Here is a 23,395-nt window from a genome sequence, read left to right as displayed (position 1 = left end):
GAACTGTGAGCCAGATGTGCTAACCAGCTAATCACCATGCTGCCCTTGTGCAATCAGTCATGTTAAAAATTTGATGTGTGGTGAGGTACGTGGATCATCTCTCCTCACTAAGGTTAAGGGTGTGTTTAAAGAGTGTTTTACTGTTTTTAATGAATTCATTCTAACTGGTGAATTTTTCCTTATATTTGTATGACAATAATGTGTTACATTGTTACTTGTTTTACAATGGTGACAATTTGGGGAATGAATTGTTGGAAATATCATTCAAGTGGAAATTTTGTTTTGAAACTCAACCAAATCAGAGTACTAACCCAGCATCACAGAATGCATTGTTGTCAAACATGGAGTCACCACGCATGGTTTGACAACCCAATCATATGAATACTGCAATGGACTACAGCTTGTCGGAAGAGAAGCTTGAGTCACACACCTCTTTGCTGTTCTCATTGTCTGACTCGCTGCTGAAGTCCTCTGTATTGAGGTTCTCAAAGTCAGACTCCCCAACAGCAATGGGTACGCAGACGGTCAGGTTGGGGTTGTGGATGAACGACATGTGGTCTTCATCGATCATATACTTGCCCACGCTGCTGCCAATGCCACTGGTGGTGCCATTGCCATTCTTTACATAGTCCAGATCTCGGTTTATGTCCACCCCCGTGTGGTTGGCAATACAGTTCAGCTTCTTGTCGTACATGTCGTCTAAAGGCTTCTGCTCATCCTCCATGGGTGGTTTCCTCAGGAGACTGGCCACCAGCAGCCGCATCTTGGCTTTGAACCATGCGATGCCTTTCTTCATGCGAATGACAGAAATTTGCAGGTTGTTCAGCTCGCCGTCGTCATCCGTGGCAGCCAAGTTGTCTGCACTGAATGAGCTCAGCAGCAAGGCAAGGAACAGGTTCAACACCTTTGCAAGATGGAGAAGGAAAAAATGGTAAGCAAATGTGCATAGAAATTTGGGTCATTGACAGAAAGCATCGATCCAGTGAGGACAAGGGAAATTTCAGGGCCAACAATTCTACATTGCGATATTTTGCCAACAATAATATCATGATACAGTGATAATGCCTTATATTGAAGACCCATGAAGCATACAAATCATAGAAATTAAATAATTCAGTACAAAAATACATATACAGAAATTATTGTATTTTCAGCAACAGTGATGTGCTATGTTTAAGCAAGAAACAAAAGGATGCAGCTCAGTGCTGTTTTCTATAAAACGTCAACACAGATCACAGCTATTTGTCTCTGGACCCAATGCCCACCCCATCAAATTAAACAAAATGAATCATTTGTTAGCTCCCTATTTCTGAAATGTGTCTGTAAACCAGATGGACTAAATTTCCACCCCACTGTTAGGTATCAATGGCTAATTTGCATAATACTGCCCTCACACCAAATGTTTATGCCCATGACTTGGCAGTTAGACCATTTTCAAGTGACGGACAGAGTCTGGCTACTGGACTACACAGTCTGAAACAGTATCATATCAAAGCCAAAAGGTAAGCAGAGCTGCATTGAGTTTTGTTGGATGTACAGATTAGCGTTAGCTTCTAATACACCGCTAGGGTTGAGCATCGTATGAATTTGAGTGGTTCCCGTCCCGATTCCAGTTCCTCATCTCGAATCCAGTTCCAAACGATTCTTGATTCCGATTCCTTTAGGGCTCTGGGTCAAAAAAGTTTGCATGGTTTAAATAAAGGGTGTCTAAATTATGAACATCCATTTTCTTAGCAGCCTGCACCATCGACTAAAATTAACATTTGACTCAGGGTTCTTTATAACCAGTATCAATATCAAACCTATGAACTACCAGGGAATGTGTGCAAAACTAACCCAATTGACTTAATATTCATTCATTAATTTCACACTCACCCAATGGACTTTACTGAAGTTCCGCGTGGTGTAAGCTGAGGCTCAAAGCGGGAGGGAGCACGTCAGACTTCTGCACATCGTAAAAACTTCCTTTGCACAATTTAATCTTGCACTGAGGCAGCTGGTCATTTATTTTAACAAAGTTAAGGCACACTTTTGCTCGTCGCTATCGTTGGACACAAGCACGTCTTTGTGGGCATTCTTCTTCGTTGGTTTTTGACACCTTCTTCTTTGGGGTCGGCGGACTGTAGGCATCGAAACTGGGAACCGAAATGTTTTAATTGCAACGATTCCGCGAGCGGTTCCAATCGGTTCTCGATTCTCGATGCCCAACCCTGTATACCGCACATGATTGCTTGGTGAAGTTATTGACAGTGGGGGTAGTTGTGTTTGGCGATGTGTCTGCTGCATGCGCCACATACAGAGATCCAGATACCAATTGGCAGGTGTAATTCCGCATGAGGGGAAAAAAAACTGTATAATCCAAATTGTCTTTATGGGGGCTCGCACCTCTTATTGTCATAGTAACGAATTATATACTGTCATTTGCCCATGATTTGTTGGGGTGGGGAGGGGTTCCATACTTCCATGGGACAGGGCCTCTCCCTCCTAACAGGCTTATTTAAACAAAACAACAACAAAAAAACAGGGTAATAGTGTAAACTGTGCTACAATTATTGATTCTTGGGGTATTTTAAACAAAAACATATATAATTAAGATACCTGGAAATGGTTTTAAATTGTGAAAAAATTGCATAATATGTCTCCATGAAAGTTTTTAAATGCTTACAGTAACTGCAAAAATGGAATGGCCAGAAGATGTGATTCTCCTATTTATATTTTTCTAGGCTTTTAAAAATATTAATACGTCTGTTTTGTTTCTTTAAGTGTGTGCTCTCACACGATATGGATCATTTGTGCAAGACCTACTCACCACCAAGTTGCCAATAACCATGACCATCATGAAGACGATGAGGCACATGCCCTGGCCGGCCACCTCCATGCAGTCCCACATGGTCTCAATCCACTCGCCGCAGAGCACCCGGAAGACAATCAGGAAGGAGTGGAAGAAGTCATTCATGTGCCAACGTGGCAGCTTGCAGTCGATGTCGATCTTGCACACACAGTCTTTGTAACTCTTTCCAAACAGCTGCATGCCCACCACAGCAAAGATGAACACGATGATAGCCAACACAAGAGTCAAGTTCCCTAAAGCGCCCACGGAGTTGCCAATGATCTTGATCAGCATGTTGAGGGTCGGCCATGATTTGGCCAGCTTAAACACTCTCAGCTGGAGAAAGACAGTGGGTGAAAGGTCATTAATCGGGTTGTGTCAAATTATTAAATCGACACCTAGCCCCCCTGCCCCCAACAACGTGCATACTTCACAAGCTATGTCTACGTGTTTTTGCTAAAATGACCATTTACCAGTCGAAATGACCGCAGCACTGACAGACCCTCGACATCAGCTAGAGCCAGCTCGACTAAACTCAGCGTCACGATGAAGCCGTCAAAACAATTCCAGGCTTCTTGGAAGTAGTAATAGGGATCCATAGCCACTAGTTTGAACATCATTTCCCCAGCAAAGATCCCAGTGAACACCTGGCAGGAGGGAAGACAGGAAACATGGAAGAACAAGAAACATGATGGGGCTGTAAAGACGACTTAAGAGATAGTGAGGTTGGCATACACAGTAAAGTATTCATAATGTGTTGGAAGCAGCTCCATCTGTAAGACTTGGCATTTTGGAGACCCATAAGAAATATTCATTTTCACCAGGGGACACGCTTGCAAAAATCGGTGCGTTGTTGGGCATGTTGATGAATGAAGAAGATAATGGAGCATTGCACGCCACAGGTTTATCTATCTCAAAAGTTACAATGACACAGGAATAACATACCTGCTCAACCAATGAGTAACTAGCAGTGGTTTACGTCACCTGATGCGAAAGCGGCAAACACAAAAAATGTGAACGGTGAGAAAAGGTAAGATTGACATAGCCGAGGTTTGATTCAGGTAGGTGTCATGAAATGTTCATGCGGGCCTCCCACAAGTCATTCAAATAGCAGAAAGAATTGCTCACACCACTAGAGCGAGGATTCTTAAATGGTGGTGTCCCCTTGTGGGTGTGTTAGATTAAAATGGATGATTAAAACTCCGGTATATTAGACACATTTACATTGATTTCCCCCTCCCACGTGTGATTTTTTTTTAAACAATTGTCAGAATTATAAGCATTGTCTCCAAAAAACAATTGTGAAAAAAAATTTACTTTGTTAGATTTTGTTTAGTTGTTATCTCATCGGAACTCGCTATCGGCAGACACTTAAAATCAAAGACTCGGGTGCAAAAAAATGTTTATCGGGAGATCCCGACTTAGCATACAATATGTAAAATCTTAATTTGATTTCTTTTTAGATTTAAAATTTCTTTGAATCCCTCCTTAATGTTGCTCTGTCTTTTTATTTGTATTTCGTTTGTTGCAATATATATGTGTTTATGTGTGAATATTGCTGCTGTGACAATTTTATTTCCCTCACTGGGATGAACAAAATACTGTATCTATCAATGGATTTATAATGCCTTTAATTTCATTGCATTTTTACTTTTGTGTGTGGGAAAGAGGGGATGTGGCATTTCTGTGGTGATTCTGACAGGGGTGGGTCTCTACCCAACCGGAGGAGGGAAGCAGGATTAGAACATCTCAATATACTGTGTGTAAAATGCTACAGGATACATGAAAAGCGGCATAAAAGGCTGGTTTCACGCCCGATTAAAAAAAAAATGGACAGTATTACCACTCACTCACCAGATTCCCTACATAGAGCATCGCCTCGAAGTCGGGTGTCATGGGATAGTGCTCCATGGCCATGAAAAGCGTGTTGAGGACAATGCAGATGGTGATGGTCAAGTCCACAAACGGATCCATGACTATCAGGTTGACAATCTCCTTTATCTTCAGCCACGTGGGGGAGCATTCCCATATCAGGAATGTGTTTGAAAACTTATACCAGCATGGTGGACACTTGCGCTGGGACTCCTCTAGTTCTGAAGACATAGCGCGTATCAGATGTCACAACCCAACGTACGAGTGTGTGCGACATGCAAAGGTCTTGAGTGACAATTGTTAAAAAATTGTATGTATCTAGTATTGCTTGCTATGTAAAGCACATAAGCAGGAAATACATGTCAAACTAGCCAACAAATGAGAGCAGCCCTAGTTAAAGAATAATGAAAAAGCAGGTTAAAAAGCTGGGTTAAAGAGGCAGTACCGTCCACTAGTGTGTTGGTAATGACACTCATGACACTGTTGGCCCGCTCTTTCCGCCCAAAGGAGGTATTGAGCTGGTCCACAGACACCATCAGGGAGCCAGACAGCTTCTTCTTCACCTCAACCTCAGTAGTGGGCTGTCAGGAGGAGAGGAAGAATCAAGCACCCATGGAGAGGACATGAACACCATCCGACATCGCCACCGGTGGCTGGCGGAGGGAAGCGGACAAAAGCATTGGGAGTAAATTGTCGTTGTGATTGTTAAGGTTAGTCATCGGGGCACGTTTCATGTTTTTTTGTCTCAATGCAAGCAAGTTAAATGGCCTTTGTATATGCTGTAAATTCATGCAGGGGTGAGTTTAACTACTCTAACAAATGGCAGATTTTGAGAGTTTGTCCAAATTACAAGACTTGACTGTCAACTGCTTCACGAGGAATGTACGTTGGGGCCTTTCATGCATTGCAAAATCATGGTTTCTGCTTGCAAAATGATGGAAATGTGATTCGCTTTGTTTATTTTTATAAACGCAAAAATTGGAACGAGATAATAATAATTATAATAATAATAATAATAATAAAAAGTGAGTCGTTCATATCAGTCCATTTGTCATGGACGAGCATGCTCCATGTCAAAGAAAAGGAGAGGAATCTACAGATTCATTTGTCATGCTTTTGTTTTTTGGTGTGGCTCGATCATGCTAACTATCGCCACATGACTACAATAATACAGTTCAGTCATGTTAATTAGGGAGTTTTGGAAAACAGAGAAAGGTCAACACATACAAGGACAGCAGGTTTCCTTTGCATATTAAAATATGTGTGTGTGTTACTTTGAGATGGAACCTATGCATTAGGGAAGCAGATAAAAATGTCTCTCTGCTGGCTGTCTCCTCCACCTCCGACTGTAACGCTACCCACACAAGCTTGCAGAGGACCTAGATGCCTCAAGGAGGAACACAGCAACACACGGCACTGGAGAATGTTAACTCATCATTACATGTCGCTTTGAAAGCTGGGTGGTAGTGGGGAGTAGTGTATTGTCAAAAATTGAAGGTGTCAATTGAGAATTACTAATATTTTTGCATCCCACACTGAAATTCAGAATTGTGAATCAAATAACAATTGCCCGAAAGTCAGTAACAAACCCACTTTCACTAACCTATCAAATGTAGGGCTGCCTTAAGTATGTTTATGAATGACACTGTCCTTTGCTTTACTATGGAGGGCAGCATACACTGCAGGCATTGGGTAAGGAGAAGGGGGCGGACAGGGCGAGCGCTGAGCCAAGAGATACATACGGATTTACAAAGGTGACAGATCAGAAGAGGAAAGGACGAGAGGGGCAGGGGTGGGGGGGTCCATGCCGAGATAGGTCTACTCATTAACTTCCTTACACTGTCATCAGTAGCTGCCTTATCTATTTTCACCTCAGGCAGAAGGCGTCCACCAGGCCCGGGGCCGATGAGCGACACCACGCCGTTGCAATCCACTGTGCTGTTCCTCTTCCCATGGTAGCCGCTATAGCTGCTGCGCCGGTACGGGCTGAACAGGGAGCCCCGGCGCTCCTCGCACTCCTCCACCGTGCTGTGCTCGTCGTCTGCAAACTCGTTCTCTGAACCCACATCCTTGCCGCGGCCCTTGAAACTAAAGATGCTGCTCTTGCTGTTGTGGCGGGACAGGAAGGGTGAGCCTGGTATGCTGAGGAGAGACTAGAAGGGAGCAGAAACAACACAGTTGAGGTGAGAGATGGGATGTGGGTTTACTCTGGGTTCTACAGCTTTCTCCCACAGTGCATAAACATGTCACTAAACATGGCACTATTCAGATGCTTCTGTCTTCTCTCCACCGTGTTGACACTGGTGTGTAGCTATTTACCTGCATTTGGGCACGTATAAGTCAGTAAAACAGTGATATTGGATATGGATGACTTGAAAATACATGAAAATAGACATAGGCACTATGTCAGAATTTGGCATTTCTTCAAGTTTGTTTTTTCATATTCAGGGTGGCCTTTTTGGAAGAGGTTTTGGCGTAGGTTTTATGGACAGCTGCCCTTCCTGACTCAAACCAGGAAGGGTGAGCCTGGTATGCCTGGTATGCTAAGGAGAGACGAGAAGGGAGCAGAAACAACACAGGTGAGGTGAGAGATGGGATGTGGGTTTACTCTGGGTTTTACAGCTTCCTCCCACACTGCATAAACACGTCCCAAGTGGCACTATTCATATGCTTCTGTCTTGTCTCCCCCCGAGTGTTGACACCGGAGTGTATTTATTTACCTGCATTTGGGCGTGTACACGTCAGTAACACAGTGATATTGGATATGGATTACTTGAAAATACATGTAAATAGACATAGGCATTATGTCAGAATTTGGCATTTCTTTGCTTCTTCCAAATTTTTTTCATATTCAGGGTGGCCTTTTAGGAAGACGTTTTGGCATAGGTTTTATGGACAGATGCCCTTCCTGACTCAAACCCTCCCTGTTTATCTGGACTTGGGACTAGCACTTAGTCAGGCTGCCCCCCAAGAGGCTGGGTAAGCTTACAGCACTTGGTATTTCCACATGCTCTCCCATCCAAGCACTAAACAGGAATGACTCTGCTTAGCTTCCAGTTTAGGAGAGACTCTTTGTTCCTAGAGTACTATGGCAACTGCAATGGGGCATTGTGCACTTGCTGTTTACCTTTAGTCTGAATCCAGCCTATACTTCAGGTGTGAATGTGAATGGTTGTCTGTCTCTTTGTGGTGATCCTGTCATTGACAGGCGAGCTGTCCGGAATGTACCCTGCCTGTCACCATAAGGCCCTGTTTCCACCCAGCAGTACTGCTCCATTCAGTATGCTAGACTATGAATTTTGGGGCATTTTCCATTGTAAGGCCTAGGCGCACTCATTCATGATTAAGGTCATAAGTAAGTGAAAGAATGGAATCAGCGATAGTTGACACTGTCAACGTCACACTGAAAAGCAGGCGGCCAAAAAAGCATTGAGAAAGAACACAAGTCATGACGACATAAATCTGTACCCCGGCCAATATTGATCCAACTTTTAATAAAACTCCAACTAGCTCAACTGAAATGTTTTGGCAATGGTCCAACTGAATGTCATGTGAACAGCAAATGCAGGCGAGCACGCCATATTACATAAGTCCCATTTTGTTGTTATCAGAAGCCCACACTACGCAACAATATGAGTGCTGCCTTTACAAAGCTGTAGAATCGCTCCCTCTGAAACATTCATGTCATGACTGTGAATTATTCAGAGCCTGGGTGTAGGCACTGGGCACGTCTACACATCTGGCCGCTGTATGCTCATCTGTACGGAGCGGTGCACTGCCGCCCCTCAATACCAAGCTCATTGCTCACCTGACAGCAAGGAAAAAGACAAATATTTTGAGTATGAGTCATACTATTCCATTAGCTCTGCACTCGTGGGCCATTCATGTCCAGTGTACAACCTCAGACACAACTTTAATTTATCTTGTGTTGCAGAGGGTACTGGTGTTTTCGTCTTGCAAACACAAACCTCAACAACAAACATTTAGGTTAAAATCCTCTCACTGTGTTTACATACAACTGAACATCATTTTTGTTGTATGGCAGAAAGTTCAAATCATTTTATGGAGTTCACCTTATCACATGAGCTTACAACACTTACTCTATGACGACAATGTTGGTAAAAGAAATAGAATATCTAGAGAAAGTTAGCATGAAGTCAGCACACTCCTATTCGAAGCAGAAAAGACTCGGGCAGTGTCCAAACTACTTTTTGTCCAGCGTTTTAGTGTCGTAATTGTTGAAGATGATCGCCACTAGTCATGCAAAAGTGTTTCTTCATGCATGTTTGGTTCTGTTACCACTTGTATTTTAGTAGGCTGCTACTAAGTGTTACAATTCCATTGCCTTTGGCTTGATTGAACTAATAAGCCAGTATGGAGCAATGTTTGTGAAAAAAGGACTTTGATTTGAAAGAGCCAGAGAAAACCTGCAACAGGGTACCCAGAGATGAACTATGGCACTGTATGAGGAAGTCTGGAGTGGTAGAGAAGTATTTTAGAATAGTACAGGACATGTATGAGGGCAGCAGAACAGTGGTAAGGTGTACTGTAGTTTTTGACAGAGGAGTTTAGGGTGGAGGTGGCACTGCATCGGGGATCATCTGTGAGCCACTTCCTGTTTGCAGTGGTGAGGCATAGGCTGATAGATGAGGTTAGAGTGGACCATGATGTTCACAGATGAAATTGTGAAAGCAGCCAGCAGGTGGAGGAACAGTTAGAAAGGTGGAGGCATGGACTGGAAAGGAGAGGAATGAAGATTAGCCGAAGTAAGAAAGAATATATGTGCATGAATGAGAGCGGTGGAGGGGGAAGAGGGAGGCTACAGGGAGAAGAGATCGCAAGGGTGGAGGACTTTAAATACATGGGGTTAACAGTCCAGAGCAAAGGTGAGTGTGGTAAGGAAGTGAAGAAACAAGTCCAAGCAGGTTGGAACGGGTAACGGAAGGTGTCAGGTGTGTTATGTGACAGAAGAGTCTCTGCTAGGATGAAGGGTAAAGTTTATAAGACAGTGGTGAGGCCAGCCATGATGTATGGATTAGAGACAGTGGCACTGAAGAGACAACAGGAAGGAGAGCTGGAGGTGGCGGAAATGAAGATATTGAGCTTTGCTCTAGGAGTAACCAGGTTGGATAAAATAAAAAATTAGCTCATCAGAAGCACAGCCAAGGTTGTGTGATGTTTTGGAGACAAATTTAGAGAGAGCAGACTTTGATGGTTTGGACAAGTCCAGAGGAAAGCTAGTGAATATATTCGTAGAAGGATGATTAGGATGAAGCTGCCAGGCAAGAGAGCTAGAGGAAGACCTAAGAGAAGGTTGATAGAAGTGTAGTGACTATGGCCCGGTTGTTATGGCAACCCCAAGAACTGATAAACTGTTGCATTCCTGCCTCCTGAACCTCAACCAGCCAGATTGCTTTCACAAGACACAGGAAACTTGGTTTATATCATCTGGAGCCATAAAACTCATGACTTGCACAGCTGATTGTGGGAGGAAGTGATTAATGACTGTTGAGCAATGGAACTCAACCCTCCCCTACCCAAGTGGTGGTTAGAGACACTGCCTGTGGACATTGAAATCCCACGTTTCTAACAAACAAACCTCCAGGAATATTCTAAATGTATGCCTTGATGTCTGTGTCATTAATGTGTCAATTTACAGGTTCGGCTACGAGACTTTGAGGACTGTCCTCTTGATTTGAAGCCAAACATTACAAAATTATGTTGTATTGAACAATTAGTTGATTTGCCAAGACTAAAGTTTAGACAATCATTCTATATGCTTGATCTATGAGTACGAGTACAAAGTTGGGAGCATTTTAGATTAATATGTGATTTTTAAACCCATTTTCTTTACGGGCCGAATTGTAGACTAAATTCGAGTCGATGGGCATGGTCTTCTCCACTTCCCCTGTCCTTAGACATGCCCTCTGGGTATTTAACCCTTGACTTCCGCCTTCTCGCTTCTTGTTTCCCTTGGTTGTTGGTTCTCTGTTCCTCCTGGCTAACATCTCTCCAGCTGCGGAGCGGCTCCCCCCTTCCTTTGTTCGAACCACACGTTTGGGGCCAACGCGAATCCTGGGATGGCGAGTCTGCTTCCCGGCCTCTACTTGTCCACCACCAGGCAATCAGAAAAGCTCCTGATGAAAGTTAGTTACGCCTATTTTTCTTTCTATTACCATTATTATTATTTTCTTTCACCTCTGTCCACCTCGACAGCACCTCTGTCCACCTGTTCAGCACCTTTACACAACTCCCATACAGCTGCTTTCCACTACAGGAGCTTAAGTTCCCAAGTTGCAGAGTTTTTGGGGACCGTAAGATTCCACTCCGCTCTCTCTATTTCCCCACAACAGGATTCACACCAAGAGGAGGAAAGATGTACTCAGCCCCCTCACTCCATTGATCAGCTAGATCACTGTTCTGCATAAAGTCCTGGTGTTTTGCTGACAGCGACTGCCACACCTGTTTCACCAGACCTTGTAGAACTTGGTTGGAGTGGACACCACTCTGCTCAGCCAGTGTCTCTGGGGAGGTCCTCATTAGGTGTCCCAGCTTCACAATCCCTGCCTCCCTGATAGCGCTTCTCATAGTGTCAGATAAAAAAAAAAACACTCAAAGGTAGAAAAGCATTATTGAATAGTTGCTCTTTAGACAACCACATTCCAGGCTCTCCAGAAGCTCGAGCAAAGTTCAAAGTCATCCAAGCATCAAAGGCATCTATGCTATAAGCCATCTCTGGCAGACACAGACCTTTCAGAATCAGAATCAGAATCAGAATCATCTTTATTTGCCAAGTATGTCCAAAACACACAAGGAATTTGTCTCCGGTAGTTGGAGCCGCTCTAGTACAACAGACAGTCAATTTACAGAACACTTTGGGGACATAAAGACATTGACAAAAAACAATTGTGCAAAAAGATGCAGAGTCCTCTAGCACTTAGAGCAGTTCGAATGACTAATATTGCAATAGTCCGGTACAATGACCGTTGTGCAAAGGGCGCTGAGACTTCAAGGAGTGTATGCGGTTTAAAGTGACGAGTAGTGCGATCATCTGGGACAATGTTGGTTGTGCAAATGTTACAGATACTCCTCAATCAGTGTGCAAATGGAGCAGATGCAACTCTAGCATGAGTGGCCAGTATATGCAAATAGTGCATATACTGGCCACTTTCAGATGGTTCCTAAGTTTAAAGAGGAGAGGCTAGACCCGAGATTGGGCAGGTTTAACTAATCCCTCTCCTGACCATTACTGGTCTACTCAGTCCTGGCCCAACCTTGACCACACCACATGCAATCCTGTACAGCAGTTTCACCCATGACAGAAAAAGCTCCCCAACACCAAATGCTCACAATGTGGAAAATAAAGCAGAACGATCCACACAGTCAAATGCTTTTTCTTGGTCAATGGAGATGATGCCTACATCAATACCGGTGGCCTTGCATACATAAAAAATCTTTCTCATTAAAAATAAATTTTCCAACAAGGAACTGTTAGGGATGCAGTACGACTGGTCTGCATCAATTACAGTGTAAATATAAACTTTGTCTGTTTGGTAAAACCTTGGACAACATTTTATAGTCTGTATATAGTAAGGCTACAGGTCTCCAATTCTTGAGCAATGTTAAATCCCCCTTTTATTTGGCAGAAGAGAGATCATAGCATGCTGACAGGAAGCCGGAAGAGTCTCTTTTTTTTAAAAAAAAAGACTCCTTAAAAACCTCCAACCAGTCTATCCCAATTATATTCCAGAAGTTCTTTAAAGAAGTCTGCTGGTATTCCATCCAACCCTGGGGCTTTCCAGAGGTCATCTGAGTCACTGCAGTCGTTAGTTTCTTCAGAGTGATGTCAGCGCCCAGGACATCTTGTGCATCAGATCCCAGCTGAGGCAGGCCCTGAAGTAGTTTCTCAGTAGCATAACCATCACACCGTTCCGCCTCAAATAGGAGTCGAAAGACACCGCTAGCCTCCTAATTTCTGCAGAATCTGAAGTTAGCATCATATCAAGCCAAGCAGTCAATAAACAACAGCAGAGAGGAAACACCCAGTGTTGTTATCACATTTTTAATTTAGCGATCAACTCTCATTTACTTCTTCCTTTTACCACTTAGAATTTTTCTAGCAGCAGTTACATGCTTTCTCAGCCAATATCTCTTCTTGTCATCAACCAAATCTGTTCCTACCACCTTCTGTCGAGTATTCACTGTCTGTACAAACTGTACATCAACCATTTGGCCAAAGGTGTCCTCCCAAAACTCATCTACAGTATTTATTTCAAAGGGTGCAGATCATTACTCTGGGAAACACTGTCAGCAATTGAAGCACAGTTGTCACCATCAGTCTCTATCCCTATAGCCTGGGTACCATCAACATGCCCAGCCTGCTCTGTTATGCAGAGATCATCAGTGTTTACATTGGCAGCAGCCTTCAGCTGCTGCCTCACATCACTAGCCTATGCCATTTCTATCTGATCAACAGCGCTATTCTGTTCTGTAATATACACGGCATTCTTGTGTTCAACATTCTCAATAATAGTATGTCTTTCCTCTACTTTCTCATCCTGAGCGTGATCCTCGTGGCTGTCAGCAGCGGGTCTCACTGTGGCATTTTTATGACCAACATCCCCACACTCAAAACATTTAATGCTTCCTGAGCTCACATACACCATATACGTTGCTTCCTCGTGACGAACACGGAAGGAAACATTCAACGTCTGAGTCGGCGAGTATAAGAATATGAAAACCTGTCGTCTAAGTCAGTGATTTTCAACCTTCATGGAGCCTTCATGGAACATATTTTACAATTAAAAAATCTCACGGCACACCCACAAACAAAAATGTCACAAAAAGTGGATACATTCGTTATATGTACTTCCTGCCATCTAAAAGAAGAGCATTTATTTGTTCTGTCTGTCACTATGCCTCACTGGCATAAATAGATGAAAAAAGATACATTATTTTTGGGAAATAAATAATTTCTTGAGCAATTAAGTAAAATTTGATAATTTCCTGCGGCACACCCGAAGAGCGCTCATGGCACACTAATGTGCCCCGGCACACTGGTTGGGAATCACTGGTCTAAGTGACTGAACATGCTTCAGTTTTTCATCCTTACATCCTAGCCCAATGTTACGAAAAACGCTAGCAAATTTACCAAAATGTTTCAGCTCCCGTTCCAGCCCATGGACACCCGACGGAGTGATCCGTGTTGATGTACAGCCAATGGAGAAACTGGAATTGATTTCCATAATTCCATTCAAAACTTTAAATTTTCATAGATTATAGATTCAGGCCCCACAATTTAAATAATTTCAAGTATTTATTTGTTTATTTGTACATAATGTGGGCTTCCAGCTCAGAAAAACCCACGAAATCAAAAAATTAGAATACTGTGAAGAAATCAGCCCAGATTTTGCAGGCCATAAATGTTTTAAACTGAATGTCACACACTATCATCTATCATCTACTAAACTCAAAGCACCTGCACAGGTTTCCCCAGGTGTCATTAAATTGCTTCAGTTTGGTTCAATTGTCTCAGTTGGGTTCAAAATTGGGAAGACTGCAGACTTGTCAACTGGCCAGAAAACCATCATTGATACCCTCCATAGGATGGGTAAACCACAAAAGTTCAGAGCTAAGGAGGCTGGCTGTTCACAGAGCGCTGTGTCCAAGCATATCAAAGTCTAGTGGAAGGACAAAATGTGGCAGGAGAAGATGCACAAGCAAAAGAGATGACTGTGGGCTTCAGCAGATTATCAGAGTGGAATTAGATGGGAGTCACAGCTTCAAAAACCACCACATTCAGACGCATCCGGGAGATGGGCTACAACTGTCGGGTTCCTCAGGTCAAGCCACTCCTGAGCCTGAGACAACGTAGGAAGAGTCTCAACTGGGCCAAGGAGAAGAAGGACTGGACTGTTGGCCAGTGGTCCAATGTTCTCTTTTCCGATGAAAGCAAAGTGTGCCTTTCATTCGGGAATAGAGCTCCAAAGGTTTGGAGGAAGACGGGTGAAGAACTGACCCCAAGCTGCTTGCGGTCCAGTGTCAAATAGCCACAGTCAGTCATAATTTGGGGTGCAATCTTCAGTGCAGGTGTTGGTAAACTCCTTTCTTAAATCCAAGGTCACTGCAACGGACTACCAGAATGTTTTAGAGGACTTCATGAATCCTTCTGCTGAGGATCTGTATGGAGATGCAGATTTAATCTTCCAGCAGGACCTGGCCCCTGTCCATACCGCAAGAAGCACCAAAACCTGGTTTGATGCCCTTGCCATCACAGGGCTTGACTGGCCAGCCAACTCACCGGATCTAAACCCCATTGAGAACTATGGGGTGTTGTCAAGAGAAAAATGACCCAAAAACAAAGAAGAAATCTGGGCTTCCATAACTCCAAGGCAATGCCACAGGCTGAGGCAATCAGCCTGTGGCATTGCCTGGGAGTTAATGCCACAGCGTATCGGGGCAGTGATTAAAGCAAAGGGATTCCCAACCAAGTATTGATGATTAACATAACGTTTTGAAAGTAACATATTTTCATTGATTTAATGTGACCCTAATTTCTTTCTCTTTTTTTTGTACAAAAACTGAGAAGTAAACGGTGATTTCTTCACAGTATTAACATTTTTGGAATTCCTGATTTCGTGAGCTGGAAGTTCATAATTATGTAAAAATAAACAAATAAATACTTGAAATTGTTTAAATTCCGAGCCCTGAATCTGTAATCGATGAAAGTTTCACTTTTTGAATGGAATTATGGAAATAAAGAAACTTTTTCATGATATAAATTTTTTGGGAAAGGGTCTGTATATCCAACTGTTCGCCAATAGCACTTGCTCCACTGTGGAGCTGGGCACAATCTTCACGCCATGCCTCAGAGCATCTCAGGTGGCGCTATCCTCGCCACGAGTCATTGACAAAACATACGAAAATAACTATGTTTTATTTATACACCAAAAGCATACATCATGATGATACAATAACCACACTATGAGAAAACAATTATTTACATTCATATGTTTCTTTTTCTAAATCTCCTTCGCACTTCTCTAAACACACCACAACAGAAGAAGAAGAAGAAGAATATGACTGAGTGAAGGTAGACTCCTACGGTAGCTTTGCGGCAGATGAGCTGTGATATGCTTACCAAAAGATAGTGTCGTTTCTTTGTGTGTTATGTTTTAATCTTTTACATGACATGCGTGGGGGATTTCCTTTTATACTGGTGTTAAAGAAAGCTTCTTACCTTTCCTCAATCGTTATTACAGGTTAATGAGTCTTAAAGGGTGTTTCATTGCTTTTAACAGATTAATACTGACTGCTTAACTAATTATTATTACTAATTATTATAATTATATGACAATAGATAATGTTGAAATGTAGCTTAAAACATTCCCTTACCAGTTGAAGGTTTTATGGTGGTAACAATATTATTGCAATGGAACGAGAAATGTTGTTTTAAATGTTGACTAAATTGGAAGTTGCACCAGCATCACAGAATTGATTGTGATAGAACTTGAAGGTACCACTGTGGACAGACATCAGAGATGTGCTCCTCACCTGGTTCATAATGGAAGATTTTCGACCCAGGCGGTTATCGGGAAAGCGGAAGCGGCTCCTCTTGCTTCCGTCGTCTGACTCGGACTTGACAAACTTCTCGCTGTCACCTTTCTCCTTCTCTTGCTCTTTCTGGCGCCACTTCTTCTTACGGTTCCGCCGCTCCTTGGCACTCTTGGAGCTGAGCTTGGACATCTCAGAAGAACTGCATGACAGCCGCCCTCCCCCGTCATCCTCGACCGCATCCTCTGATACTGTTCCAGCTGAGGTTGCCATGGCAGCAGTCTAACGATAAACATAAGCATTAATAGCATCTAACAGTAACAGCAGCATTACTTTCTCCAAAAGATACTGACTTGAGCTTCTTCCTGTTGTTTCTTGAGCTGCTCTAGCATGGCCTTAAACTCCTCCTCCTTCCGCTGGGCCTCCTCCATGGTGGCTTGGTTCTGCTCCTCGTAGGCCATGGCCACCACAGCCAGGATCAGGTTCACCAAGTAGAAAGAACCCACAAAGATCACCAACACAAAGAAGATCATGTAGGTCTTTCCTGCCGCCCTCAGTGTCTGTTGTGAGGGATACATTTAAATGATGATTTCTGTTAGTGGGGAAAAGACACTGTAGAGGTTTAACAGCTATTGTTGTTTTTAAAAGGCCCTAGACTCCAACATGTCAAGTGGAATCACTGGCACCAGATGTCACTACATCACATTGACATGGTCAGTTGAGTTAGTAGTGAGTTAAGCGGGGTACACAACCGACATTTGAAAATTTTCCCCCCTCTCCCAATCAAAATCAGCAAAGGCCCGATTATCGAATGTCTCTAAAAGATTAGCCTGAGCAATTGTCTTGTGGTGTAGGGTCTGGTAATAGTGAGTTTACCTGCCTGGTCTGCATGTAATACTGTCGGGGCCGACAATTGTGAATGTTAAAGAGTTCAATATTTATGATGGAATATCTTTGAGTGTGGAAACAGACAGTTTGGCCAAGCCACGGACTCTGTGATTGCAATGTGAAATGGAACATTGGCCAACGAGGAAGCTCACTGAAGATGGTGCTGTTGCCAGGCACTAATAATGTCCTTATATGTGGGGTCTGTCACATCTTAAAAATCGGTTAAGATGTTAAAAATCAGGATGTTCGTGCCCCTCTTAACAATATGTCATATCATGACTGGGTATCGTTGTAGTGGTCCATTACGTTTGTCCACAAAGTGAAAAAGGGCATATGTCCCATTACTTTTGTTCATATAGTGAAAATGGGCTACAAAGTTGAAGTCAACTTGGCTATGTAAGAGAATTTGGAAACTGTTTCTATTTTGGTAAGCAATCATTTTGATGTGGTTAATGTTCACAGTCATGGACATGGGGCCATATTCTCCCATGTGCTTACAAGGGGAAAAGGCACGCAGCTGCGCGCTTTTCTGGCTGCGTAGATTCTCCCATCAGCTGAAGTCTGTCATTCACGCACCTTCATGCCAGATACGCACTCTGGGTGGAGTATCCTTAAAATGTAGGCGTTCCCTATCAAATCCGCGCTTCAGAGTTTGTAGTAAGGCTCACGGCAAGATTTGCAAACCCTTTTCAACCTATATTCAATTGAATGCACGACAAAGACAATATATTAATTGTTCAAACTGATAAACTTCATTGTTTTTTTTTTGCAAAAATTCACTCATTTTGAATTTGACGCCTCCAACACATTCTAAAAAAGCTGGCACTTGGGGATGTCTACTACTGTGTATCATCACCTTTCCTTTTAACAACACAATAATTGTTTGGAAACTGAGGACACTAATTGCTGAAGCTCTGTTGGTGCAATTCTTTCCTATTCCTGCTTGATGTACATCTTAAGTTGCTCAACAGTTCGGGGTCTCCGTTGTCGTATTTTGCACTCCATAATGTGGCGCAAATTTTTAATGAGAGACGGGTCTGGACTGCTCACAGGCACCATGGTTCTTTTACCATGAAGGAACGCTGTTGTAACACGTGCAGAATGTGGCTTGGCATTGTCTTGCTTAAATAAGCAGGGATGTCCCTGAAAAAGATGTTGCTTGGATGGCAGCATATGTTGCTCCAAAACTTGTATGTACCTTTCAGCATTAATGGTGCCTTCACAGATGTGCAAGTTAACCATGCCGTGGGGCACTAACACATCCCCGTACCATCACAAATGCTGGCTTTTTAGCTTTGCACCGATAACAATCCGGATGTCCCGGAGGGCACAACGTCCATGAGTTCCAAAAACAATTTGTCTCGTCAGACCGCAGCATACCTTTCCACTTTGAGTCACTGTCTCACATGAGCTCGGGCCCACAGAGGGTGGGGGTGTTTCCGTGTTTTGTTGATATATGGCTTTCGATTTGCATGGTAGCGTTTTAACCTGCATGTGATTTGTAGATGTTGTGATGAACTGTCTTAATTGACAATGGTTTCCTGAAGTGTTCCTGAGCCTGATCCTTTTCACAACGATCCCAGTTTTTAATGCAGTGCCGCATGAGGGATCGAAGGTCACAGGCATTCAATGTTGTTTTTTGGCCTTGCCGCTTATGTGATTTTTCCAGATTCTCTCAATCTTCTGACGATATTATGGACCATAGACGGTGAAATCCCTAAATTCCTTGCAACTGTGCATAGAGAAATATATTTCTTTAACGTTGGAGTACTTGTTCACACAGTTGTTCACAAAGTGGTGAACCTCGCCTCATGCTTGCTTGTAAACAACTGAGCCCTTCGTGGATGCTTCCTTAATAACACTCACCTGTTTCCAATTAATCTGTTCACCTGTGGAATGTTCCAAACAGGTGTGGGTTTTTTTTTTTTTTTAAGCATTCCTCAACTTCCCCAGGCCCTGTCCAAGCTTTTTGGGAATGTGTTGCATTCATCAAATTCAAAATGAGAGAAGATTTGAAAAAAAATACAACCCCAATTCCAATGAAGTTGGGACGTTGTGTTAAACATAAATAAAAACAGAATACAATGATTTGCAAATCATGTTCAACCTATATTTAATTGAATACACTACAAAGACAAGATATTTAATGTTCAAACTGATTAACTTTATTGTTTTTAGCAAATAATTGTTAACTTGGAATTTTATGGCTGCAACACGTTCCAAAACAGCTGGGACAGGTGGCAAAAAAGACTGAGAAAGTTGAGGAATGCTCATAAAACACCTGTTTGGAACATCCCACAAGTGAACAGGCTAATTGGGAACAGGTGGGTGCCATGATTGGGTATAAAAGGAACTTCCCTGAATTGTTATTCACAAGCAAAGATGGGGTGAGATTCACCTCTTTGTGAACAAGTGCGTGAAAAATAGTCAAACAGTTTAAGGACAATGTTCCTCAACGTACAATTGCAAGGAATTCAGGGATTTCATCATCTACGGTCCATAATATCATCAAAAGGTTCAGAGAATCTGAAGAAATCACTGCATGTAAGCGCCAAGGCCGAAAACCAACATTGAATGCCCGTGAACTTCGATCCCTCAGGCGGCACTCCATCAAAAACCGACATCAATGTGTAAAGGATATGACCACATGGGCTCAGGAACCCTTCAGAAAACCAATGTCAGTAAATACAGTTTGGTGCTACATCCATAAGTGTAACTTGAAAGTCTACTTTACAAAGCAAAAGCCATTTATCAACAACACCCAGAAACGCCGCCAGCTGCTCTGGGCCTGAGCTCATCTAAGATGGACTGATGCGAAGTGGAAAAATGTTCTGTGGTCAGACGAGTCCACATTTAAAATTGTTTTGGGAAATTGCGGACGTCGTGTCCTCCGGGCCCAAGAGGAAAAGAACCATCCGGACTTTTATGAACGCAAAGCTCAAAAGCCAGCATCTGTGATGGTATGGGGCTGTGTTAGTGCCAATGGCATGGGTAATTTACACATCTGTGAAGGCACCATTAATGCTGAAAGGTACATACAGGCTTTGGAGAAACATATGCTGCCATCCAAGAAACGTCTTTTTCATGGACGCCCCTGCTTATTTCAGCAAGACAATGCCAAACCACATTCTGCACGTGTTACAACAGCGTGGCTTCGTAGTAAAAGAGTGCGGGTACGAGACTGGCCTGCCTGCAGTCCAGACCTGTCGTGATCATTGACGTCATTGATCGGCTCTGCAAAAGACATTTACTCCGCGTCGCCATCGTGTACAGTATATTTGAATCCAAAATCTAGTTTATTTTTAGCCTTGTCGCGTGTCTTTTGACATAGAACTATAAATATCTGACAACAAATAAAGTTATTAAAAAAAAAAAAACATGTCGGCGGTGTGAGACAGACAACATGTAATGCATGAATCAAACTACAAGACACGATCTTGATTGGTCTTTCATGATGTCAGACTAATGCAATAAAATATTGTATTCCGATGCCACAGCATCCCGTCTTCTATGATCACTGGGGTTTATCTTGTCAACTCAAACGCGACCAGATACACTCGTTACCATGGCGACGACAACAATAATGGATCGCGCCGTGTGTTTCCAAGAACAAAATGGGGGAAAACGTGTGTTGGTGGTCACCGGTGCTCGGGAGAGGACGTTTGTTTCAGGCTTGCTTTAGGTATGTTCACATACTTTTAATACGATACCGCTCGCAAGCAGGCAACAAAATGTTATGTAGCCAAGCAAGCTAGTGCTAGTGCTAGCACTAGCTTGCCTGCATGTTGTAAAACATGCAGGCATTCTGTGGAATCATGCTCTGAAGTTTTGGTGTGCGTGAAGTAATTTAATTATAATAAAGTAATTTAATTACAGTAAGTTAGCACCCATTATTTCCGTCATGTTGTAGTTTTGGTTTGACCGGACCGATAAGAATACATGATCTGACTAGAGCAGTGATTTTACAAAGACACATTATTGATTGTAAATATAATTTTTTGAGCAATTAAGTACACAAGTATATACAGTAAATCCATCTATCCATTTTCAACACTGCTTATCCTGGTTAGGGTCGCGGGACGCTGGAGCCTATCCCAGCTGACTTCGGGCGAAAGGCAGACTACACCCTGAACTGGTCGCCAGTCAGTCGCTGGTCGCCAGTCAGTCGCAGGGCACCTATAGACACGGCCCCAAAAATCCTGATCGTGTAAAGCTTATTGAATATAGCTTGAAAGGGCTTTGCAAATCCATTCTGTTTTATTTACATTTTACACAACGTCCCAACTTCATTGGAATTGGTGTTTTTATGTCTACGTGTAGTCACTAATGGTGTAGTGGTACACTCGCCTGACTTCAATGCAGGCAGCGTGGGTTCAGTTCCCACTCAGTGACGGTGTGAATCTGAGTGCGAATAGTTGTCCGTGTCTATATGTGCCCTGCGACTGACTGGCGACCAGTTCAGGGTGTACCCCGCCTGCTTCCCGATGATAGCTGGGATAGCGCGCCCGCGAACCTAGTGAGGAGAAGCAGCTCAGAAAATGGATGGATGGATGGATTTCACCCAAAGTCGGCTGGGATGGGCTCCAGCACCCTGCAACCCTGAACAGGATGAGCGGTATTGAGAATGGATGGATGGATGGATGTCTACATGAAACCTGTCCGTGGCTCAAAAAAGGTTGGGGACCACTGATATAGAGCACAGTAGGCACACCCTTTTTAATTGATATGCCTCCATTTTATTACTTTTTTGGATTTATTTCAGGTGGCACTGTGGGTGAGTGGTTAGCATATCTGCCTCACTGTTCTGAGGTTGTGGGTTTTTACTCCAGGCTGCAGCCCTTCTGTGTGGAGTTTGCATGTTCTCTTCGTGCTTGCCTGGGTTTTCTCCAGGCACAGCAATTTCCTCCCACTTTCCAAAAACATGATTCCCGAGGTTCAGTGAAGACTCCAACTTGTCCATAGGTGTGAATGTGAGTGTGAATGGTTGTCTGTCTCTGCCTGTCTCTGTCTGTTGTCTCTGCCCTATAATTTTACTGCCAACCAATCCAGGGTGTGCCCCTCCTCTCTCCCAAAGTCATCTGCAGCACACCCTTGACCTTCGTGAGGATAAGCAGTATTGAAGATACACTAGAAGGATGGATTTATTTCATACAGAATAAAAACATTCTCTTTCAAAGTGTAAGGGTAGCCGGAGTGGTCTACACTTCCTGACTGGCCAACTATACACTGTGTGCTGGCGGCATGGTGGCCGACTGGTTAGCACATCTGCCTCACAGTTCTGAGGAGCCGGATTCAAATCCGGCCTCCCCTGGGTGGAGTTTGCATGTTCTCCCCGTGCCTGTGTGGGTTTTCTCCGGGTACTCCGGTTTGCTCCCACATCCCAAAAACATGCATCCTCGGTTGATTGAAGACTCTAAATTGCCCGTAGGTGTGAATGTAAGTGCGAATGGTTGTTTGTCATTGTGTGCCCTGCGATTGGCTGGCAACCAGTTCAGGGTGTGCCCCGCCTCTCGCCCTAAGATAGGTGGGATAGGCTCCAGCATGCGACCCGAGTGAGGTTAAATGGTATGGAAAATGGATAAATTTGCGCTTCATCATTTTCATGTATTTCAATGACATTCACAAGTCTCGAGAAAAATCCATGTTTCCATGATTTGAAGCCAGGCCAGCTGTCAGTGAATCAAGCCTCTTGTGTGTTTCTGCTTTTCTTTTCATATTACACGCAATGGGTGTGTCAGAAGTCTGAATGAGGGAATCCTTTTGCACAAACAGGAGAATATGGCCTATAATGAATATTAAAGCTCCTGATAGGCTGCTATTGTGTTGATATTTGCATACAACGCAATATTCCTCACAGACTCAAACAATCAATGTGTATAAAAGCACCCACACAAGGGATGTGGTACGAGCCATGATTTCAAAGACAATACAAAATATGGATTTGAGCTTGCAGTATGGAGGTAAATGTCAGCAGCAGTCAGACGCAAGAATAGAAACGGGAGCTGGGATGCTCCCTTCATGTTTAATTGGCCAATCCTGCACATTTAATATTTCAAACATCCGTCCTTGCACTTGCACGTGGAGACAAGAGAGTCACCGCCATTTCAGAGAGCTAATGTGCACACATAGAGACTAGGCCTAGCTTTTTCAAAATACAAAATAAAAGATCATCATTTTAAAGACTGAAACGTGGGCCTATTTTGAGGCTTTTTCGCACCAACAAAATACCACTGGCGATGGTAGTATTGTCTA

At 43.2% G+C, this 23,395-nt stretch overlaps 1 protein-coding gene across 7 annotated transcripts in view; it reads right to left on the bottom strand.

Moving 5' to 3' along the window:
* scn8aa (sodium channel, voltage gated, type VIII, alpha subunit a) overlaps positions 1-23,395 on the bottom strand; it is a 162,201-nt gene that overhangs the window by 59,819 nt on the left and 78,987 nt on the right. For 5 of the 7 annotated variants that reach the window (XM_061693436.1, XM_061693427.1, XM_061693485.1 and 2 more), the window contains 8 exons: positions 16,609-16,815; positions 16,256-16,537; positions 6,541-6,855; positions 5,148-5,283; positions 4,685-4,923; positions 3,304-3,477; positions 2,810-3,166; positions 431-904 (listed from right to left, as the gene is read on the bottom strand). In XM_061693436.1, coding sequence (XP_061549420.1) covers positions 431-904; positions 2,810-3,166; positions 3,304-3,477; positions 4,685-4,923; positions 5,148-5,283; positions 6,541-6,855; positions 16,256-16,537; positions 16,609-16,815 — 2,184 coding nt within the window. The remainder of the gene's footprint in view (positions 1-430; positions 905-2,809; positions 3,167-3,303; positions 3,478-4,684; positions 4,924-5,147; positions 5,284-6,540; positions 6,856-16,255; positions 16,538-16,608; positions 16,816-23,395) is intronic. The other 2 variants (XM_061693466.1, XM_061693454.1) reach the window with 1 other exon arrangement.

This window comes from Phycodurus eques, chromosome 1, assembly GCF_024500275.1.
Source record: "Phycodurus eques isolate BA_2022a chromosome 1, UOR_Pequ_1.1, whole genome shotgun sequence".
NCBI classification, from domain to species: Eukaryota; Metazoa; Chordata; class Actinopteri; order Syngnathiformes; family Syngnathidae; genus Phycodurus; species Phycodurus eques.
This window is presented reverse-complemented; position numbering and strand designations above follow the sequence as displayed.